General features: G+C 50.6%; 6 protein-coding genes across 6 annotated transcripts; 3 read left to right on the top strand and 3 right to left on the bottom strand.

Annotated features, from left to right (window-relative positions):
* The first annotated feature begins 387 nt into the window (after positions 1-387).
* C7974DRAFT_406494 (DNA repair protein rhp42) lies at positions 388-4,500 on the top strand. Its single transcript, XM_046143147.1, has one exon. It carries the CDS (start codon positions 489-491, stop codon positions 4,068-4,070), a length of 3,582 nt encoding a protein of 1,193 aa, XP_045990916.1. The 5' UTR covers positions 388-488; the 3' UTR covers positions 4,071-4,500.
* Positions 4,501-5,914: 1,414 nt separating this feature from the next.
* On the top strand, positions 5,915-6,879 carry C7974DRAFT_86404 (uncharacterized protein). The gene is made up of 3 exons (XM_046147412.1): positions 5,915-6,119; positions 6,167-6,523; positions 6,576-6,879. Exons 1-3 carry the CDS (start codon positions 6,001-6,003, stop codon positions 6,679-6,681), a joined length of 582 nt encoding a protein of 193 aa, XP_045990917.1. The 5' UTR covers positions 5,915-6,000; the 3' UTR covers positions 6,682-6,879.
* Positions 6,880-7,768: 889 nt separating this feature from the next.
* Positions 7,769-10,118, top strand: C7974DRAFT_86408 (uncharacterized protein). Its single transcript, XM_046147413.1, has 4 exons — positions 7,769-8,806; positions 8,860-9,193; positions 9,240-9,877; positions 9,928-10,118. The coding sequence occupies exons 1-4, from the start codon at positions 7,913-7,915 to the stop codon at positions 10,072-10,074; spliced, it is 2,013 nt and encodes a 670-aa protein (XP_045990918.1). The 5' UTR covers positions 7,769-7,912; the 3' UTR covers positions 10,075-10,118.
* A 2,959-nt stretch (positions 10,119-13,077) lies between these two features.
* Positions 13,078-14,298, bottom strand: C7974DRAFT_445783 (uncharacterized protein; the record flags this gene model as incomplete). Its single annotated transcript, XM_046145565.1, has 3 exons — positions 13,731-14,298; positions 13,450-13,680; positions 13,078-13,401 (listed from the first exon to the last, which is right to left on the bottom strand). Exons 1-3 carry the CDS (start codon positions 13,854-13,856, stop codon positions 13,078-13,080), a joined length of 681 nt encoding a protein of 226 aa, XP_045990919.1. The 5' UTR covers positions 13,857-14,298.
* A 4,008-nt stretch (positions 14,299-18,306) lies between these two features.
* Positions 18,307-19,987, bottom strand: C7974DRAFT_86495 (uncharacterized protein). Its single transcript, XM_046147415.1, has 3 exons — positions 19,489-19,987; positions 18,809-19,433; positions 18,307-18,710 (listed from the first exon to the last, which is right to left on the bottom strand). The coding sequence occupies exons 1-3, from the start codon at positions 19,736-19,738 to the stop codon at positions 18,656-18,658; spliced, it is 930 nt and encodes a 309-aa protein (XP_045990920.1). The 5' UTR covers positions 19,739-19,987; the 3' UTR covers positions 18,307-18,655.
* Positions 19,988-21,036, bottom strand: C7974DRAFT_86494 (uncharacterized protein). Its single transcript, XM_046147414.1, has one exon. It carries the CDS (start codon positions 20,819-20,821, stop codon positions 20,237-20,239), a length of 585 nt encoding a protein of 194 aa, XP_045990921.1. The 5' UTR covers positions 20,822-21,036; the 3' UTR covers positions 19,988-20,236.
* Positions 21,037-21,086: the final 50 nt, after the last annotated feature.

The following is a 21,086-nucleotide window of genomic DNA, read 5'->3' on the forward strand; positions in this document are numbered from 1 at the left end:
TTGCTTTTGCATATTGATGCCCCTAAAAATTTCATGGCATAGCAACGAAATACAATCACATTATAGCGACGACATGCTGCTCAGCATGTCGTCGAAGATTAAACAAATCATGTTTGGCTTTACTAGCAAAGACGCACTTTCCGAATCTGTGAAAACACTCTGATGTGTTAACTAGATGACCGTGAGTAGCAAAAAGCGCAGACAGTAGTTATCTTCTGTGCGCAGAAGGTCATAGAGCTCCCCTCCAAGCTGTTGCACATCAATCTGTTGAACTTTGATGTGGTAGGTAGCAGTCATGTGATTTCGTGTGAGCGCGACACGCGACTTAGTGTACGATCTTAAGGTCGATCGACCCGTAAGGCTGGCTTTGACTCGGACACGTGCGTCATCACTTCTAGCCACTGCCATTGCAACCAACATTTCTCAACAACACCCACACTTCTTTGAGCATTTCATGCACGTCGAAGAGGCAGACCGGCCCTGGCAATATGCCGCCCGTTCTGTCGCGCAAGCGTCTGAAATCAGATTCCCCAAAACCTGAACCGCCACCAAAGCGCGCACGGGCATCGAAACTGTCTGCACCGAAGGCACCGGCACGTCGCGCTCAGCCATCTATGTTCGATGCACCTCCCAAAGTCAATCGTACGCTTTCGCAAACGAAGAAGTTCTTGGAGGGCAGCGACGACGACGACAGTGGACCCTCGAACACCGATAGCAGTGATGAGGAATTCGAGGACGTGCCTTTAAATACAACAAGTATAACCACGGTCAATGGAAGGGAAAAGGGGAAGAGCAGAGCAAAGAAAGCATCGGAATCTGATGAGAGCGAGGACGATGACTGGGAGGATGCGCTAGGCATACAACATCACACCAAACACGATGCTGGTCCCGCTCCCAAGATCTCTGGCGACATTGCGCTCACTTTATCTACCGTGCCAAGAGCAGCGTTCGATTCCAAGTCCGACGGCAAGAAGGGTCCCTCAAAAATACAGCGTCAGATACGGAACGTTACGCACTGCATGCATGTGCAGACGCTTATGTTCCACAACTTGATGCGCAACGCTTGGATGGAAGATAAAGAATTGCAGACTGTACTTGTTGAAGGCTTGACGAACGGCTGCTGGCGCGAGGTTGAGCAATACTGGCGTGACGCAGGTGATCCAGACGGCATTGGACGCGCTGTCGTGCAGAGAAAGATACAAAAGACACGCAAGACAGGGGGAAACACTAGTGAATCAGCCGCTAAAGGGAAAGGAAGCTGGAAAGCTAGTGGTAGTAGTGGTGTCAAGGTCTACGATACTCCAGACAACAAGCTTGCGAAGCAGCGAAAAGAACAAGCTCGTCGTGAGTATGAAGCCACTCTAGCCCAAGATGAGACTGCAGTTGCGTTGAAAAGGAAGCAACGTGACTGGGGTTCACAGTCCAAGCGCTTGGAGCCAAGCATGCCGAACATGGCTCATGGCGATCCTTTGATGCGCCTTTTGAGATACCTCTCGGCATACTGGAAAGCAAAGTGGCGGACAACAGTACCCTCCTTACGAAAGCGTGGGTACTTGTCACCCTCAACGCTGCAGGCAGAAATTGACGCGTGGAACGAGCATGGCTCGCATGCAAACACCTTCGGTGAGTGCATTCGGAGTCGTGAAGCATTTCGTGAGATAGCACGCAAGTGTGAGGGCAGCAGAGACGTTGGTCAGCAGCTCTTTACTGCATTGTTACGAGGCTTAGGGGTTGAAGCGCGGATGATCGTCAGCCTTCAACCCATTGGCTTTGGGTTCAGTCAAGCTGAGGAGGGCAAACCCAAGAATCTGGAGAAGCTGAAAGACTTTGCGAGATCCACACCGAACAGAGCTGTCGCAAAGTCTACCTCAACAATACTCATGCCTGTGGTATCTAAGAGCACTGAGCAACAGCCGATCTCGTCTCGTGGTCGCAGGAGAGTAGTTGCGTCCTCAGGCTCAGACTCTGATAGCAGCGATCTTAGCAGCGTGATTCTAATCTCATCCGATGACTCTGACAACAAATCTGCAAAGAGGAAAGTCAAGACTCTGGACTGCAATGACGACCTCCCATATCCTACCTACTGGACTGAAGTCATCTCGAATCTCACACATACACCGGTATCGGTGTCGCCAATGTCTCGCGCCATCATCGCAAGCTCAGCAACACCGGACAAGTATATGGAATTCTACGCTCGTGGCGCCTCAGCCGACAAAGCAAGGCAGGTTCTTGCATATATCATAGCTTTTTCATCAGACGGTACAGCGAAGGATGTTACTACACGCTACCTTCCAAAGCAGCAGTGGCCGGGCCGAACCAAAGGCTTCCGTATGCCCATTGAGAAGATACCCATCCACAACAAACACGGAAAAATCAAACGTTGGGAGGAATTGAATTGGTCCAAGTCCGTCATGCGCCCTTTTGCACGCGCACACGATAAGCGTCAGCCATGGGATGAAGTTGAGGAAGAAGGCGATCTTGTCCCTGCGGAGCCTGAGAAGAAGAAGACCATGGACGAAGACGGCGGTAAAGAGACTCTACAAGGCTACAAGAGTTCTACCAAATACGTCCTCGAGCGGCATCTCCGCCGTGAAGAGGCACTGAAACCTGATGCTAAGATTGTCCGACACTTCGTCATCAGCAAAAAAGGCGAAGAAGACAAACGCGAGCCGGTGTATTATCGCAAAGACGTCGTGAACTGCAAGACCACCGAGTCTTGGCACAAAGAAGGCCGAGAAGTCAAGCACGGTCAGCACCCACTGAAATACGTACCCATGCGCGCCGTGACCAAGACACGCAAGCTTGAGATTGAAGAGCGCGAGCGAGTAGAAGGTGGAAAGGTCCAACAAGGCTTGTACGCGAAGAGTCAAACAGATTGGATCATCCCCGAACCGATCAAGGATGGCATAATTCCAGTCAATGCGTTCAACAACATCGATGTTTACGTCCCAACTATGGTGCCGAGAGGCGCTGTCCACATTCCGCTCAAAGGTGCTGCGCGCGTGTGTCGCAAACTGAACATCAACCACGCAGAAGCTTGCACAGGGTTCGAATTTGGTAAACAACGCGCAGTTCCTGTAATTACTGGTGTTGTTGTGGCAGAGGAGAACAAGGACTTGGTCATCGATGCATGGGAGGCAGAAGAAGTCGAAAAAGCACGGAAGGAAGCAGATAAGAGGCAGAAGTTTGTCCTGGGCCTATGGAAGAAGTTCTACTCTGGTTTGAAGATTGTGCAGCGTATGAACGATGAGTATGGTGAGGAGGCTGAATTGCCGCAGACAGACCCATTTGCACCGATCAAGAAAAATGAAGAGAGCGAGTGGGATGTCTTCCAGAAGCATCAGGGCAAGGATTTCGAGGGTGGGTTCCTACGCGAGGAGCTTGCAGGTGACGGTGGCGGAGGCTTTCTCGGAGACCATATGTCAACAACTGCTAACGACGATGTGGCTGGAGGATTCTTCCTTGCAAGCCAGGAAGAGATGAATCACGGTGATTTCACTATCGATCATGGCGATCAGCGAGTACGAGAGGAAACCACGAGTGACAGCACAAATCGAACGCCGATCTCGTTGTCCGCAGCAGTTGATCAACCCATCTACGAAGACGAAGGTGATAATCAGGAAACTAAGAATCAACGTCATCAGAACATCCAGATGAACGACGCGGAACAAGACAATGACGAGGAAGAGGATGAGCTCCCTGTGCATAAACCTCACCGGAACTCTTCCACGAGCAAGCCGAATGCTACCCGTTCGAAGCGCACACCAATGATTTCAAGTAAACATATTGTCGAATGTTCCGACGAAGCGTCGCTTTCAGACACTCCCCCAGATCCGCCGACACCACAGCTTGCCACAAGAAGCGGCTTAAGGCGCAATGCTGCGCGCAAGAGTAAAGCGCAGATAAAAAGTCACTTTTTTGCTACTGGAAGCGATGACGAGACGGATGCAACAGACTTCACGGATAAAGCATCACCAAAGAAGGGCAGTGGTGATCGTAGCAGTGGAAGACGACAAGGACGGAAAGATTCAAGACAAGCGAGTAGAGGTTGTAAGAAAGGGCGGGCTTGATGCCCTTGGATCAATTTTGGGAGCGGACGCATTTGACAGTCCTGCCGAGCGCAGCGATGGATACAAACCTATGCAGCCTGCTATTTTTCGCTTTAGATGTGTGCCTCCTAGTCTGACTTCTTCCCACCCATTCCTGAAGTTTGCAAGCACGTTGCCGGGATTTCTAGCACGGCTAGCACGTGCGCTTTGTCAGTTCCGCCAGTAATTTCTCATATCGTACCCTAGTCCTAGTTATCGCCCCTCAACCTGGTCTATTCTGGCATCAGAAGACATGCTGAAAATCAACAGAGTAGGTTCATACACAGACCGGTATCCTCATGCCACAATGAAGGGGATGTATTTCAAGAGTCTGTGGCATCAAGCGACTTCACTTCTACTGATGGAGACCGGGACATTAGTAGTCAAGAGCGGGCTGCTCTGCCAGAAATTAGTGAACTAATTTATAAATCAATTCGAGCTTACGATGTCCTCAATTTTCATTCAACGGGTATACATTGATGTTCGTACGGACGGGGTTACCACCGGTTGTTCACAAAAAATATAGTCCGGAAAAGCCCTCGATGTTACGGGCGATGGGGAAATCTACGATAACTGGGAGCCTTCTCTCGAACGATCCATGTCGCGAACAAAAATAGAAGCCCGTCCTTCGTGGAAGCAAAGCACTCAATCACTCAAGAGTTCTGGCTCGTTTTGGCTATTCGATTAGGTTTGAGGTATCCAAATCCACGATCATACACCTGTGCAGTACTAACTAATCTGAAAGAACGCATTCAGGTAGTACAAAATTTCAGTAGGAATTCCATAGACAAGATAGTCAACAGGACTCTCTTCGCTGATCCTGGTAATTGTCAACAAAGCTAATCCGTTCTACTACAAAGGTTGCTGGAATAATCTATCAACGCATTTTCCCCAACTATTCTACCAGATGGGATATCCTTCGTCACTGGCGGTCAAATTTCCGGTCACATCTTCTCGGATGATTAGGCAGTTACAGTGCCAGAGCTGCGGGACCTAGCAACGCAGACGTTCCATCTTATGGCAGATCCAAAGATAGCCAGGACATATCGCTCCCGGTCACTTTTCCTAAGGATAGTACCGTAATCAGTGGCGATGGAAGAGTCTGTCGAGGGGATCGCTAATTAGATCCATCTAGGTTTCACACGTTATGACGCCTAGGTCTTCACACATCCTTACCTTTTACGTCCAGACGAAAGTCCAGCAACAAGGCCCAAAAATGTGCAAGCCCCTGCTCGGATTCAGTTAGATAAGGCATCACTGTTTCAATGGCCTTGCATGAGGTGGTCACCAGTTCAGTCTCATAAGGTTGTCTTTAACAACATACATAGTAAATACAGGACAGCATAGAGTCCCTCTTACCTTAGTCTCATTTCGTGGTAACGGCAACATCTTCTCAGTGCCCAGCGATGCCGAGGCTGTAGTATCGGGTATCAATACCTGTTTGCATCAATGCAAGGTATGCCTAGTGTTGCAGCTTCCGTCCGGTTGCTTCTACAAGTCTAGTAGGCTGTTGCTCTACTAAGTCCACCTTTTAAATAGATTCATTTCTAAAAAAAATCCAGAGCAAAAAGATGTGCAAGTAAAACTGACATACTCTATATTGGTCTTAAAACATAAAGGTAAGTAATTTAGGTGTATACCACGCCTTTCATACAAGAACCGACGTTTGACTATACTATATAACAAAATGTTGATTCTCCTAGATAATAGCAGACATAGACTTTTAGCGTGCATAGAGTGACGTAAACATGGTAGTTACCTGAAATCCCGACCTGAACGCCGGCATGATGAAGCATGCGGGGTAAATGCAGCATTACCGAATGCATCTACACTTGTTCCTTGTCGCAACCACTGCGTAAACAACAACAACTATCTTCAGTGATATTTTGGTTCTTTTAACAAGACAAACGTAATGGATGCACAGACTCAAGAAAGTTATACGGCTGGCACCGAAGTAGACATCACAAACAATCCAACCGCTCAAAAGCTACTCCAACGGTGTCAATACTTCCTTGCGGAAGTTCAGAACTTGCATGTTGGCCATCCAGAACCCGATGCCTGTTCTAACCCACATCTAGGACTCCTGGCAAGAATCTTGAAGCCCATTTGAACACGCACTATGGACCTGGAAACGCCCTTTATGAGGACCTCTGTAGTCTTACACGCCAGGGTCTAAAGGAAGGTTGGATTGCCAATGTTGAAGTTTCTGGAAAGAACTACCGGCGCTCAAAGATAGCACTACCCAAGGAAGAAACGCGATTTTTCTCAATCACGACGGTGTACATGAACTCACAGGATGTGTTCTCAGGACAGTATCATTCGCATCCGTATGGCGAGATCAACTGTGTGGTTCAAATAGACTCGACCGCAGAGTTGAAAGGCATGACGAATTGGCAAGGTGCAGGGTGGACAAGTCCGAGTGCGGGAACGCATCAGTAGGTTCTGGAGAAGACCTCATCTGTAGTCAAAGTGCTGATGACATGACAGCTACCCACAGGTCCGCGGGGGTGCATTGATAGCGTTGTTCTTCCTTCCAGCCGGTAGGATAAGCTACAACGTTGATACAGCCGATGCTCAGCCGGCGGACCTGTGAATAGTCTTGTGAATTACCACGATTCATGGCGTTTACGAGATTGTAACGCGAATGCGTGGATGCAGACGTTCAAGTTTCCAAAGCGCCTAGCAAGAAGGCACCAGTATAAACTCAGAGCACCTGAGAGTGACGCAAGATTTTAAGGATGCTTACGTCTCGATGACAGAGTCTGTGGGGAGACAGATCACCTTGCTCGAATCGCCGACCTCGGGATGCACAGTGCAGAGAGGGCAGACAGCCGCAGTGCAGTCCCTCAGCAGCTTATTCCGAGGTATAACATCTGTTCAGGGCTGTGGCCCCACGTATATATCGACAACGAGCTCTGAGAGACAGTGAGACTGCACAGAGACGTGACCGGACCACTGGGTGAATTCTTTGCACAGCAAGGTTCTAGATTCATAGCCTCCTGTCGATAGCCCAGATGCTTCCATTAAGTGCTATGTTCACGAAGTGGTCGAGAGAAGAAGGCAGCAGATCATCACAAACTTTGTCGTTGGTACGAGCGTTCAACGCACGAGTCGTCCTACTCCTATCATTTTGTGGAGTCAAGGTCCAAGTATGAGCACCGAAGGTGATCATAGCGTTAGCTGCAGTGGCCCTCTGTGGTCTGGGAACGGAAGTTGGAGTCAAGTCGTCTAATCTAGAACAATTGATCCTTTCGAGAAGGTCCCACCCTTGCAAACCGTCCCAGCGCCACACGAGTACGCAAAAAAAAAGTGGTGGGTATGACTTGCAGTTTCGCGACGCAAGCAGCGACTCGTGTTTACGCACGCGGGGAGAGATGGGGATCCGCGCTTGGTTCCAGATTTTGATACACCAGGGTCCAATTTACTGACGTTGGTCGAGCAAAGTGTTCCTTGGCCGCCTTTTCCGTCAAACTTCGTCATGACACGCGTTTCCGCGAGCGCGAACACGGATGGAACAGTCGCCCTCTCGTTCCCAGTACCCAAATCGGGACGCGTGCTGTGCGAAGACTTTTCGAGCATCCAATCACGAAAACACGCTCCTTCTATTTTGGGTCAAGCAAGGGTTCCTATGACTAACGTTAACTCCGGGACGACGCCCTGGGTCCTCCCGCAGGAACGCCGTGGTCCACAGCAGCCAGCATGAGACTAGGTACTTGGGCTCTTTTGAATATAACCACGTCGCGGCCCAGCATGGCAAAAGCATCCAGCTACACTGTGTCTTTGGTTACAAACACTTGCTTCTTTTCGGTAGCATTTCGCCTGTCATGGAACCATCATCAACCAATACCTCCGATCATACACGCGTTGACGAACACGAGCTCGAACAATACCCACCTTCACAGTCATCGCAGTCGTTGCAGCCAACCCACGTGACCCCTGGAAGGGCACGAGTGAGAATCAATAGCGTCGCTGCTGAAATTCCACCCCCTATTGAGGAGCAACCTCGCTTGAGTCACCTGAGCGAGGCCGAATCGCTTGAAACTTCGAAAAGCGATGATGGCACTGCTGCTGCTGCGGAACAGTTGTTGATGGCGCACAGTACTGTTGGTCCTCACGAATACCTTGCTGGAGATGGCGCGGTCGACGATGACGAGGATTACGCCGTAACGGGGAACACACAGGGCGGTATCTTCTACCAGCTTCTCCAGGCCTATAAAAATCCACTTCCAGCATATGGCGATATTGTCACACCCTCAGAGCCCAGCAGCAGCTCTCCGCCCACAGCCCAGCAACCCGGCTCGGCATCCGGCGCAGCCACACCGTCGCGCAAGAAATGGTACAAGCAAGAGAAAGCGGCACAGTCCCAAGAAACTTTGGCAACACTGGTTGGAGCATCAGCCAAGTTGGCCAACCCCAACAACAAGAAGGAGCTTCCTACGCGCCCAAGTCACAAGCGTACCACTAGTGGTGGCATACTTGCCAAAGTCATGAAAGCCAAAGAGGACCAAGACGTGCGCATAAAGATCCACGTCGCCAACATTCTCAAGCGCCAACAATACATCATCCGCATGTGTCGTGCCTTGATGCTTTTCGGTGCCCCCACTCATCGGCTAGAAGAGTACCTTGCCACTACAGCGAAAGTGCTTGAGATAAACAGCCAGTTTCTATACATCCCGGGATGTATGTTGATCAGTTTTGACGACGCGTTGACTCACACTGTAATGTTGCCTCCTTCAAGGGTGTGTACGCAGGTTTGCTAACATCACGACAGGCCGAAGTCAAGATCGTTCGAACAGCGCAAGGTGTTAACCTCGGAAAGCTCAAGGACACGCATGAGATTTACAAAGAGGTGCTCCATGATGTCATCGACCTAGACGAGGCGATGCAAAGGCTGAATGACGTGATCAACGCCAAAGACCGTCACAACGTTTGGCTGTGCGTCCTCATGTATGGTCTAGCATCTGCAGCAGTCAGCGTGTTCTTTTCAGCACGTCTTATTGACATGCCTGTCATTCTTGTGCTCGGTTGTCTACTGGGCACTTTACAGCTGGTTGTATCACCGCTGTCAAAGACGTATAGTACCGTCTTCGAGATCTCAGCGACCAGTATGGCTTCTACGTCCCTTTCTTGAACTTCAGCTCACAAGTCCAGTTTTAATGAGCTTCTTAGCGCGCGCCTTTGGGAGCATCAACGGTGGAAGCTTATTCTGCTTCTCCGCGATCGCGCAAAGCGCCATAGCCATGATCCTTCCTGGGTGGCTTGTGCTCAGTTCTGCGCTGGAGCTGCAGTCTCGTGCCATTGTGCCAGGGTCAATTCGCCTCGTCTTTGCCATCATCTACTCGCTGTTTCTAGGATACGGCATCACCGTGGGCACAGCTATCTACGGCGCGATTGACCCGAATGCGACCAATGCACAGACCTGCTCGAACCCTTTGAACAAGTACTGGAACTTTCTTTTCGTTCCACTGTACGTGTTTTTTGTCACTTTCACGGTACAAGCGAAGTACAAACAGATGCCCGCCATGATCTTGATCGCCACGGCAGGATACACGGTCAATTTCTTTGCCAACATGAAGTTCACTTCTTCTGCACCCATCGCCTATACCTTTGGAGCTTTCACCGTGGGTGTCCTGGCCAATCTGTACAGTCGAGTGAGACACGGCGTTGCTGCTGCCGTGCTTTTGCCTGCAGTGTACGTGCAAGTCCCTGGTAGTCTTGCTTCCAGTGGAGCCATCGACTCTGCTCTTCGAACAGCGTCTGCATTGATCAGAGGCTCGACAGCCGCTGATGTACGTTCTCTATCTCAGAACCCACGCAGTACGAACTAACTCGATAACAGACAACTACCGACGGCCTCAACTCCATTGTCTTCAACGTCGCTGCATCTATGATTCAAATCGCCATCGGAATTACAGTCGGTCTGTTTATGGCAGCGCTTCTTGTCTACCCGATGGGCAAGAAGCGCAGTGGTCTTTGGACCCTGTAGAGTATACCCTTTTCTTGCATAGCGATACTGCGTTTTAGGCTCAAGGCAGAACGAGGCATCTGGGATGCTCATGCTAATGACCTATAGTTACAAGACCATATGTCTTTTCGAGGCTGGCGCTACCATCATTGAACGACGTGGTGTCATGGTGAAGTATGATGCAAGGTAAGCCCCCACGACTCGGCAGTCGACTTCGCAGCACCATCCAAGGAGCAGCGACACATCCCATCGCGAACTCAACTCAGCCATACCACCTCAAGCACCACGCCCATTGCAAATTGCCTTCGCCAGACGAAATACGAATATCCAAAGCCACCCGTAGCACCGACCACTACAAACTCAGCAAAGCCCTACGGCGCCGGCCCATTGCCCTCACCCCTACCGCGAGTCGAAGAACCGACAGCAAGCCGATCCACCAGCCATTGCCGCGCCCGGATACGACCAGCGAACCCGATTTTCTTCTCTCTCTCCAATCCCTGTCATGTCTTCAAGTGGTTTCCGTTTTCTTTGCATCATTCCACAGCAAGCTCCCTTCATCCCAATACTCTCTGTGACTTTACGTGCTCTTGCAAGGTTGGCCCCACATGACAATTGTTATCACACGTCAAGATCCCGGGAGTTTCACCAGAGAATACGCTGCATCCGCCCCGTATTGTGCAGCTTCCGTGGCATCAGGTGATTCTTGATACATAGAACGTGAATGAAGTTAATGGGCTTTTGGCTTACGGAACTTGACTCATGAAATTTGGCTCATGAGATGTATTACACAGAAACAGCAACCCCATTTCTCTTACGTAGCTCACTCCTCATACCTTTACCTGTTAACTACCATAGTACGCATCCTTGTGTCCTCGAATCGCCTCCACGAAACATCCCGTTTCATGTTGGCGGCAAAGTGTGAGAACAACCTGGCCTTCAGATTATCTCTTTTACTCACCTTGACCCAAAGTTCTTTAGTGAGTCTCGTCCTATCGCGGATAATATCAAAGGCTCACTGATGAGTTGTTTTACACTCGCCGTTCGTTTCAGTACTTCAGCATGTATTAACTTGCATTCACAACCCCCTTGACCCCCTCCACCATCCCTAGCATTACACTTCCCGACTTACGTACCTCTTCGGCACTCACCTATCAATTTGTCAAAGATGGACCGTTTTCGATGTCGCGCCTTTTCACGTTAGTTGACCAAACATTGCTTGGGCTCAGTTTGTATGCGCAGTCAATCTTGTAGTACCTGATAGAACAAAGACTGTATAGACTTATTGATACCACGATTGATTGAGAGGACGATCGATGAACGTTCACTTTGGAGTTGTTGAAGGATACAAATTAACGGAACACAAGGCTGTTGATCCACCTTGTGTCAGGTCATCGTTGTAGTAACATCGTCTCCATGTAGTACACAGTAATGCACAGTCTAGAAGTGAAATGGTCTAGAGCCACGGGCATAGAAACACAGTGTCATAGTAATTATTACAGTGATGATCAGTGATGAGCAGAACCGGTCCGGCTTTTGGCCATCGCGTTTCAATTGGTACTTTCTCAAATCATAAGTAAACACTACACTTGAGATCCTCCACATCTTTAGAAGGAGTTATGCTCAATTCCTATGGTACGTAGCAATCAAGCGACAGGAACAAGAGCGGCCGACTGTGTTTGTATGGACTTATTATGTGCGCATCCTAACTAGCATGGATTGGGCAAGTTCAATGCAAGTAGACAGTCACCCACCCGTTAAAAAATGTTAACACATTGAGCGGGACCAAGTCTAAATTTGGCTCTTTAGGCATAAAAGTTGGACCTAAGAACGTAACTACATAGCCGAGACTCCACGTTAAAGTATGTACATCCTTTCCGAGCAGTACAAGCGCGGCAAAGAACATTAATGAGGCATAAGACATGGCCTGCTAACAATAAACAAAATAGCAGGATCCGCCACTAGTGATGTACATGGTGTGTTAGGTACCGGTCCCCAATCGGTGTTCGTATAGTAAGTTAATCTTAGACTTGGCTAACTTACACAAGCGAGTGGTCACGGGTATTTCAGCCTCTACCTTACCCGCTTGGTAGACTTGACCCTTTTGGGCAGGTCATCTCGGACTTCGGCCTGTTCTTGTCATCTCTTTGTTTAGACTTGGCTTGAGACAAGTCGTATATGATGGACATGACAATGTGGTGTATGAAACATATTAGACGAAGTCCTACTCCGTAGCTTCGCTCGAGATCGACATACTAGTAGCGACAAATCAGACATGGAACCTCTAATAAAATCACCTGCAGTTCTCGTGCATGGTCCGACGCACGCTATCGACGAAGTCCGCATTCCAACGGACAGCCATGTCGCTTACACACTCCGTGGACCTTATCTGATCGGTTGAACCTGCCTGCCATTGCCAAACCATGACACAAAAGACTTACGTTGGCCGCACAGTTCTTAGCGGCTGTGTGTAAGTGGGTCGACACGGGTGTCTGTCAGGCCGCTTTGGGCAATAGCTCATCCAGTTGGAGTTTTGAATACTGCTGTGGCTAAAATGACGGTCGATCAATTTCACATGTTCACCGTCCTTCCGTACCCCACTCAACTCATACCCAGCTAATTTAGCAACACAGGTCTTGCAAGAATGACAAACGCTATTTGTGAATATTTGCGCGATGTGATTAGTCTATCGATAGCCAGGCCGACAGCTACATGTGCCGACCACAATCTACCTCGACCGCTATCGCCAAATGTTCAAGGTAGTCATTCCAGCGTTCGATGAGCTAGTCGCTCAATGGCCCACCTTGTTTGAAAAGCTTTCCTGTCATAAAGAAACTCTCGAAAAGTAATGCAAGTTACCACCCATCGTTACTCGTAAGTCGTATAGGATCCCATCTAGAAGGCTGTACCGCTCAATTGGACCATGGTTGACGCCGTGTTCCCGCCGTGAATACTCCATGAAACGCCCTGGAACTGAATGTCCATTTCTAGGGAAAAAGGATATCGCAAACTGAGATGAACGAATACTCAAGTTGATTCCGACTTGAGCGGTATCGCTCCTTTGATCTCCCCATGTAGTATTCCGAGCAGCTTTCGGAGGGTGTCTGAGTTGTTGCTCTTGCGATGAGTTGTTGTTCCATCCTCGTCTTGACCCTCGGCGTCATCGTCTTGAATCAGCAGCTCGATAGTCTTCCGGAGTTTATCGTATGCGGCATTGAGTTCGGTATGCGACACTTCGAGCTTGCTGTACTTTTCTGACAGGACTGAGAGCTGCGATTCGAGGTCACGGGCGTGCTTTTCTTTCCGTTCGCGAAAGGCGCGTTGAGCTGCTCGATTCTGTGCTCGTCGACGCTGTCAAATATTAGCGCGCTGTAGGCGACTGATAATGTATCGACTCACCCCTGATGTAGTGTGTGTCTTGTCTGTAGGCAGTGCTGCGGAGCCGTTCATGTAGACAGAATCTGTATGTGGAATAGGCCGTGGACTACAGTAAGGGCTGTCGTGGTCTGAACCAAACTCTGAAGGCGTCATTGGCATGTGGTACGATCCGAAATGCATTGGCTCGTCGACGACCTGAGGAAAATAGGCCTGGTGGAGAGGTGCAGGAAATTGATCGTATGTCGATGACTCCTACACATGTCAATCACCGCTACGAATCTTGAAATGCACATGTCTCTCACTGGTGATCCGCTCAGACTCGGTACTTTGGACATGTCTGGAGGTACGTCGTACAGGGCTGCATGTTGTGGTTGAGGAGGAACGTAATGGCTCTGTGACATCCAGTAATCGAAAGACTGGGAGTCCATCTCGCACAATGTGTATGACGCTCAATGAGAACGCTGGTCGCGGTGCTAATGTGACAGCTTGACAGTCTTTACAAGACGGTAGGCTATTTCTCTAATTATGCGCAGTCGTCAAGCGCAATGGATGACGCGAGAGTTGGCTTGTGACGTGCAAGGAAGAGGTCTGGATAAGTATTTGTGTGGCAGGGCGGCTTACACATGTGGGCGAGCTGAGATCTTATACAGCGCACGGAGTGCGGAGAGAATGCACGACCGCCACGGGAGCCGTTCTTGTTCGATGCAACTGTGCCCGCGTAAACGGTCGCGGCCTACCCTGGTCGCTGTGGCTATCTGTGAGGAAGCCCGCATGCCGCTGTCACGAAAGGAGCAGTCCAGCCTATGCTTCGGCTCAAGCGCCGGGAACACGGTCTGGGATGCGGGAAGCTCCCCAAAGTTGTTATTCTCGTCTTCAAGTGGCTCGTAGGAGAGCGTGGCCGGCAGCCGGTTGCAGGGGCATGCATGCATGTTTACGCTAGTCCTGATCTGGTCCTTGATAAATGTGCCGCTGAAGGTACGGGCTAACCGCGACGAGCCTCACAAGGTGGGTGTGCAGCACACAACTTAGTCATTCGCTGTCGCTCAGAGATTAGCGAGGGTTCCGGACATTGTTCTCACGAAGCTTAATCACTTTAGGATGCTTGTACCGTAGCGGGGTTAGACCTGTGCTTCACAAATAGACCTGCCAAGATCCACGCGTTGCGCTCGACCGAAAAGATTCAGATGTCTTCATAGGTGGTGCACATGACGATAGCACGGTGCGGATCTGAGTGCAATGACCGTCTGTCTGTGGCTTGAGCGCAGTGTGGCTCGTACATCAACGACGTCAGACTGGTAGACAGCTCAAGCCTGAGGTTACGTCTGACTACAGGTAACATCACGTCGAGTGAATTTGCTGACTGACGTGCAAGCCCCGAATCTCGGTCGGAGGAAAGCCCATATGATGTCGGGTGGTTACGCATTGCGAAGTGTTTCCCTGCCGAAGGATCTCCTTTGTCTGTAGACAAGGGTCGCTCCCACTCAGTGCCTACTGGTTCGACAGATAACCTCGAGTGGACGCCTTCCCTGAATCTTTCTTGCGGGGTGACGATGTGCAAATAGTGCCAGTGACTCTGTCATGCACAAGTCACTTATTGCGAAGTCCGTTGTCAGCGCGAAATTCATCAAAGCCATGTTTCGGCACAGCGGACGAATGAGTCAGTGGACACGTTGACGGTGGGCCTGGCTAGATAATGTGCGAGAACGTGAAAGGCAACTCTTGCCCAAAGCTTGACCAGTTTTGATCTGATCTGAGCTTGGCATCTTGTCTCATATGCTTTGGCTTCTTAGTGCGCTACTCTGGCCAGGAACAGTGTTTGAGCAGTCTTTCTGCGGCAGAAAACTGTAAGATGTGATCTTGGACCGGTACGAAAGTGACGCAGCGTGCTGGGCCTTCGCGCTCAGAGTTGGACTCCCGCCACGGACACGAACAGGGCACACAACGCGTCATCTTGCGCGGTGTTCTCACCGAACCAGCATGTGGTATTGGTACATGTCCGTGCAGATGGGAATGCTGGGTCTGTGCCGGGTCTGCATGGCAAGGGGAGGCGACACTGGAGTATGCCACTTCGAACGCACATCAGCCCATGGCAGCCCCAGGAGGACGCGCTGGTCGAACGATGCGTGCATAAGCAACTGCCCCCTGCTAGTGGGCCATCGTCTCCGAGCACGACGATTTCCACCATTCGGCCGCTGCCAGTCAAGCACAACAGCCTTGCCCCTCACTCCACGATACAGCGGCCCACACATGATCAGGAAGATTTGCTGTCTGCCCTGTGGCTTGAATTTTCCGTGGCTGTAGCACCAATCCTAGTGCGTTCTCGAAAGGGTACCGTACATAGGCAGCGCAGCCACTGTTAGCTGGCCCTCAGCCGCGTGGTCACGGCAGGTGGTTACCGTAGTTGGTATTTATCCCTCCAAGGGGCACAAATCCACAAGCACGCATAGGGAAAGGAGTGGAACCCAAGAGGAATCCCACAAGCGGGTCGCATCTTGGCTGATCGTTCGCTTCACATGTTCACCATGTGCCAAACACTCATTCGATGCTCTTTTCAACGACAGTGTACCCCAGAATTTCCACATACCGGCGGCCTACCCCGAACGGTATGGTAAACGGTGCAATGAGCATCTTCATGCGCCCTGAAGCACAGTCAGCGTGCAACTTACACTGCGCTAGCATGCAGCCGATGGATAAGGCGTAAGGCTGTACCGACCACAACGATCTCCGCTGTTACCCTCATGATGCACGTTATTACTGTCCCGACGTGAACTAGTGGGATAGGGCTATGCAGGGTCCTACGATCTTTCCGGAACCCAGCAGCCTTATCTGATGTCCTACCTCGCTTGTTAGATTTAACCATACTTTGGTACAGCATGACCAGGTCGCCCTAGCCCAACAGACTACTGCGCATTGACAGTGCCCGGGAACAATGAACTGTGTGAATTCTATCGTTATCCTCTTTGGTCGCACTACCTACAGAGCGACCTCAAAGTACAGGCACGGCCATGAGCCGCAACAAACTTCGACACTCGGGCCGTCTTTGCGTCTTTTGCATCCTGCAAGAGTACCAAATCCAGGTCCTGAGTGGTACAAAACGGCCGACTCTACGCAAAAGTGAGCACGCATGTATCACTCTCAAGCGATCACCGCCGAGGTATCAAGCTTCCTTGGCTAGTACGCGAGTCGGTTTATACACCTGATAGTTCAAGATCGCACTCCGTATTGTGGGCATTATCGAGGGATGGAATCCTTGGTGCTCTAACACGAAGAATGTCGGAGCCAACCCGGAGCCAATGGCGACGACAGCTGAGTAAGAAACGCCCAACTTACAAAGCTTCTACGCGAGATCTGACGAGTGCGATTCATACCGCGCGACTCGACATCGCTCCTCATTGTCGACCTATCAGATACGCAGCAAGAGCGTTGATGTAGCCACACGCCGGTTCATGCTAGTGACGCTTGCTCTCATCGACCATAACTCGCTGCCGAACGTTGGGTCGGCATGTGAGCCACGCGGCATGCTCTCACCACACTACTCAATAGACGTAGTGACTTCGACGTCATTTGTCTCAACCATGCCGACGTAGAATCTCATGACAGTCATGCGACTCAGCGCAGGTATACAAGCGTCGAGTCAATCTGAGGTTACCTCAGGACTCTCAACAATTCCCGCATGCTCAGTCTCGAATACCTGCTTCAAAGCCGATATCAATCGACTGCTGCAGAGGTTCGTCTGTCCCAAAAAAGGGATACATGGCTCAGTGAGTGCAGCCAGGATTCGATCGTGTACTGATGGAGTTTGAGTCCAGTTTGCCGCATTCACATTCAAGATGGAACCTTCTGGTCGAGTCGAGACATTAGAGTAAGATGATTTCGTTGATACTCCAGCCTGTTGTCGATATTTTGCGGGGCTGTCATCATTGTTTGGTTGTGTGGAAAATGAGTGTCGAGCTTCTACACAGAGGCCTTGCTAGTCCCGATAGTTACTTGTACGCGTCGCAATCTTGTCACACTCACAAGTCTTTGTGGACATTAAAACAGAGTTTCTCAAAGACATCACGAATAGAGTGCATCGGGCTACCACTCATCATTTAGCAGTGCTACCATTCGCTTTCAAGTAGTACTACCATTCAACTTCCAATAAAGACTATGACTGTCAAGGATGCAAACAGCACTCCTACACGCTATAGAGCATTCAACATCCGGCTTGAACCCATGTCAAAACCGTAGGAAGTGCAACACTTGTCAATCATGATATACAGAAGCTTTGATAGGCCTTTGATCAGGGTATATGCCAACGATTATGTTGCAAACGTGCACATCCCCATATCCTTTTCACACGGAAGTGAAGTCGGGGTCACCAAGGGCCCAAGTGGCAGTCAAATGATATCGGTGAACGCTAGCACCTTATCACTCTTTGAAAAGAGTTTGAACCAAGATACATCCCCGCAAAAACATAGTACCTGTTGGAAGGTGTTGTTGTTTTTGGACGCTCTGTTGAGTTCAACCACGTGCCACCATGGAAGATGAAAGCAAGCACGTTCCGATGTGAGTTCCTTGGTGCCACCACCACTAGCCCAACGTTCTGCTTGAAGATATTGGTAGATATAACCTTGCCCACAGTACAGCCATTTTGAAACCCGAGTACTCCAGCCTTATGCGGACAAAGACCTTTCTACGTTCAAGCTGGAAGTGAAAAGTGATCGGGAAGTTCCAGAAAATAGGTACTGTACAACAGGGGCGTATCTGCTGCCGATAGTAGAAGTAAATCGTGGTAGCGATCGACACATCATGGTGCAACACGTCGTCTACTATGTCTCACATGATGCGCTGCGTATCGAGCTGGTAGAAACAGTATGTTTCGTAGATTGGAGTGGTGTACTGTAAAGCAAGCGAGTTGAGGAATGATGCTATATCTTGTGTTGACGTCGATGATGTGACGAAGACATCGCGCACACTTGGCACCGAACTTAGCACGAGGTTGTTGCCAAAACTTGGGGTGTGCCTGATATGTTGTACTGCTGTACCACGCGTGCAAACTTGAAGACAGGGGCAATGTTCAGCTGGAGATTGGCATGAGACGGTAAGCCGTCGAGCGATGTGAAAAATGAAGAGTGAAGAGTATTGCAAGGGTATATAGCAAAAACCAGTCGCTTGAACAGGCTCGATGTGTCATGTGGACGATTTGGGACTCCAATCAATGCAAAAACATGGAGGCCCCTCTACTTCAACAATGCGACAGATGCGCCCAACGACTGTCGGGGTCTACTTCGCCTTCTTGACTAGGCAGACGTCAGCGACTCTTCCCCTAAACTTCAACACTGCCAGTACCGCCTCACACCTACCTCTCAACTGCGCGCCTGATAAAAGCGAGCCTTACCAATCATATATCCAGCCACTGTTGCTCTCAATGAATTCCTGACAGGCATCTTTCAGCGCCAGGTTTGGCCTCAGCTCACTGATTTTCAGCGGCTCTCTTGTAAGTGGATCCGTGGGATTCCGCTTCAGATGCTCAATCAGCGTGGCTCTCTCATAGCTTCTCCCGTTATTCGTGACGACTGGATCATGCATGATTTCAAACGTAATCCCATCGACAAGATAGTCGGGCACTTCGCGCTTCTCCTGGTTGTCAGGGTCGGAGATGGCAAACGCGGTGCGCAGGTCGTCGCGCTTTTTTTCAAATTCGAGACGGCGCTCTTCCTTCTCCTCGTGGCCTTCTGTGTGACCTATGTTGCCGGACTCCATGCGAGCATCGATCTCGTCCAGCTCCATTTTATGATCCCGCTCAAGCATACCCTCCAAGTCGGAGAGAAGGTTACCACGCCTCCTTATGCGCTCCCGCTCGCGAATGTCCCACTTGCGCTTTTTACACTTCAAAACATGTTGTGAGATCAGTGCGGCGTTGGAGAAGGTCGTCTGCTGTGTGGACTTGGTACAGTACTCGTAGGCTTTGAGCGCACTTGATAGCGCCTCGTTGGGGTGGTTTACGGCGAGCTGGGCTTGCGCTAGGGCTTGTGATCAGCTGTGGTATTGCCGTCTTAACTGTGCTAGTAGACATACAGAGCAGGTGAAACGCTTTCATATTCTCTGGCAGCTGCTCGATGCTCCTGATGCAGTCGTCTATGACACCGTCCCACTTCTCCAGCTTATTTCGCGCCATGGCGCGATTTGTGAACAGCAGCGGATTGCTGGAGTTCTTCTGGATAGCCTGAGAATAGTACGCCTCGGCGCCTTCGTAATCGCCAGTCTTGAAGCATGCATTTCCCTGAGCCTTGAGCTGCTCAGCAGCATACTCATTACCAGGAGGCATGCCGACGGATGAGCAGAGAAGAAACACTGACCCTGAAGAGGGTGGGCGAGGGTGAAGGGGCGATTATGAGCCCGGAAGAGACGGCGTCAACGAGGCGTGATTGGCACGAGGGTTGGCGCGGGGGGTGGGGCGCCGTCAAGAGCCGCGGCAGCATGGAACTTTCCAGATGGGCGCTGATGTGAGCAGCACGGAAGTGTCGGAGCGGAAGAATGTGCACTTTGGTCGTTGCATGATGGCGATGCTGTGCGTTTGACGACAGCAGAACTGTCTAGGGGTTGCTCCGACTGCTCCTTGTGTTGGTCGGATAAGCTCGTTCAGGGTCTGGCAGCTGTCGCTGCAGGCTGTCGCGTGCCGCCGACCACCAAGCCGAACGAGAAGCAGTGGACGAGAGCAGACATGCCATTTGGTTTATGGTGTTTATTGAATTACAACCTCACGCTGAGACGAGAGCTACTTGTTTATTGGGTATATAGTTAGACGCCCGACTCCTCACGCCGCTCAGAGCTCCTGTCGCAGCGGATGCGGACTCTTGATCTCAACCTTTTGTGCTTCGCCTTTGGAATCTTTCCTGTACAAGTTGGGGTAGCTCCGTTGCCGACGTAGCTCTCCCTCTTCTTCTTCAACCTCGGCCCTTGGTCGACTGGGCGGCTGTGCTCTCTTTCTCAGTACTCTCACCTCTTCTTCACTTGCATCCTCTTCCTCAAAAATAGGGCTGCCAGTTCGCTCTCTGCTGCCGCTGCGATTCCGTCCACGGCCGCGAAAGGTATGGTCGGGCTCTGCGTCGCTGCGCCGTCTTTGCTTCTTGGGAGCAGCTGGAGGTGGTGTCATGCTCGCTGACTCTGAATCACGATGGTGATTACGGTGGTGGTGTCGGTGTCGAGAGCCGCTGTCGCGCTCATGGCCACGAGAGGGTGATGCTGCCCGACAAGGAGAGTGTGAGGACATGCGACGTCGTTTCAGGCGGCCGCGTTCTTCGGCTTCTGCGTCGACATCCGGCTCGACAACAACTGGAATGCTTGGATGAGTCTGGAAGTCGCACCTCTCTGAACGGTCCGGCGCATAGGACGCGGTAGTTACTGACATGTCGCCGTGTGGTGGGCTTCAATGGCTTATGCACAATTCAGATTCGTTCAAACCGTGCATGAACAGAGTCCGGACGTTGGAGATTACTGTGTAGGCCTCTTAGCCAAAGAGGGGAAGCATTAGTGCCGTGCGACGGCCCGTTTATGGAACGAGCAGGTGAGCATGCTTGGGTGGTTGAAGCGTGATTCAGCTGGACGTCATTCGCACGCGCGTGCCGGATGTGGCTGGTGCTCACGCGATTGGATGCAGCACTACCAGCAAACGC

Source organism: Boeremia exigua, assembly GCF_020726555.1.
Source record: "Boeremia exigua strain MPI-SDFR-AT-0100 chromosome Unknown C7974scaffold_16, whole genome shotgun sequence".
In the NCBI taxonomy this organism is placed as follows: Eukaryota; Fungi; Ascomycota; class Dothideomycetes; order Pleosporales; family Didymellaceae; genus Boeremia; species Boeremia exigua.

What these genes read in the sequence shown, in the direction of transcription:
- C7974DRAFT_86494 (XM_046147414.1), bottom strand. Translation starts at nt 20,821, where the DNA reads ATGTCAGTAACTACCGCGTCCTATGCGCCGGACCGTTCAGAGAGGTGC.
- C7974DRAFT_406494 (XM_046143147.1), top strand. Translation starts at nt 489, where the DNA reads ATGCCGCCCGTTCTGTCGCGCAAGCGTCTGAAATCAGATTCCCCAAAA.
- C7974DRAFT_86495 (XM_046147415.1), bottom strand. Translation starts at nt 19,738, where the DNA reads ATGCCTCCTGGTAATGAGTATGCTGCTGAGCAGCTCAAGGCTCAGGGA. An exon ending in GAAAGCGTTTCACCTGCTCT is followed by an intron (nt 19,434 to 19,488) that starts GTATGTCTACTA and finishes CACAAGCCCTAG; the next exon opens with CGCAAGCCCAGCTCGCCGTA. An exon ending in AGTGGCTGGATATATGATTG is followed by an intron (nt 18,711 to 18,808) that starts GTAAGGCTCGCT and finishes ACGTCTGCCTAG; the next exon opens with TCAAGAAGGCGAAGTAGACC.
- C7974DRAFT_86404 (XM_046147412.1), top strand. Translation starts at nt 6,001, where the DNA reads ATGGATGCACAGACTCAAGAAAGTTATACGGCTGGCACCGAAGTAGAC. An exon ending in CTTGCGGAAGTTCAGAACTT is followed by an intron (nt 6,120 to 6,166) that starts GCATGTTGGCCA and finishes ACCCACATCTAG; the next exon opens with GACTCCTGGCAAGAATCTTG. An exon ending in CCGAGTGCGGGAACGCATCA is followed by an intron (nt 6,524 to 6,575) that starts GTAGGTTCTGGA and finishes ATGACATGACAG; the next exon opens with CTACCCACAGGTCCGCGGGG.
- C7974DRAFT_86408 (XM_046147413.1), top strand. Translation starts at nt 7,913, where the DNA reads ATGGAACCATCATCAACCAATACCTCCGATCATACACGCGTTGACGAA. An exon ending in ACGACGCGTTGACTCACACT is followed by an intron (nt 8,807 to 8,859) that starts GTAATGTTGCCT and finishes ACATCACGACAG; the next exon opens with GCCGAAGTCAAGATCGTTCG. An exon ending in CTTCGAGATCTCAGCGACCA is followed by an intron (nt 9,194 to 9,239) that starts GTATGGCTTCTA and finishes TCACAAGTCCAG; the next exon opens with TTTTAATGAGCTTCTTAGCG.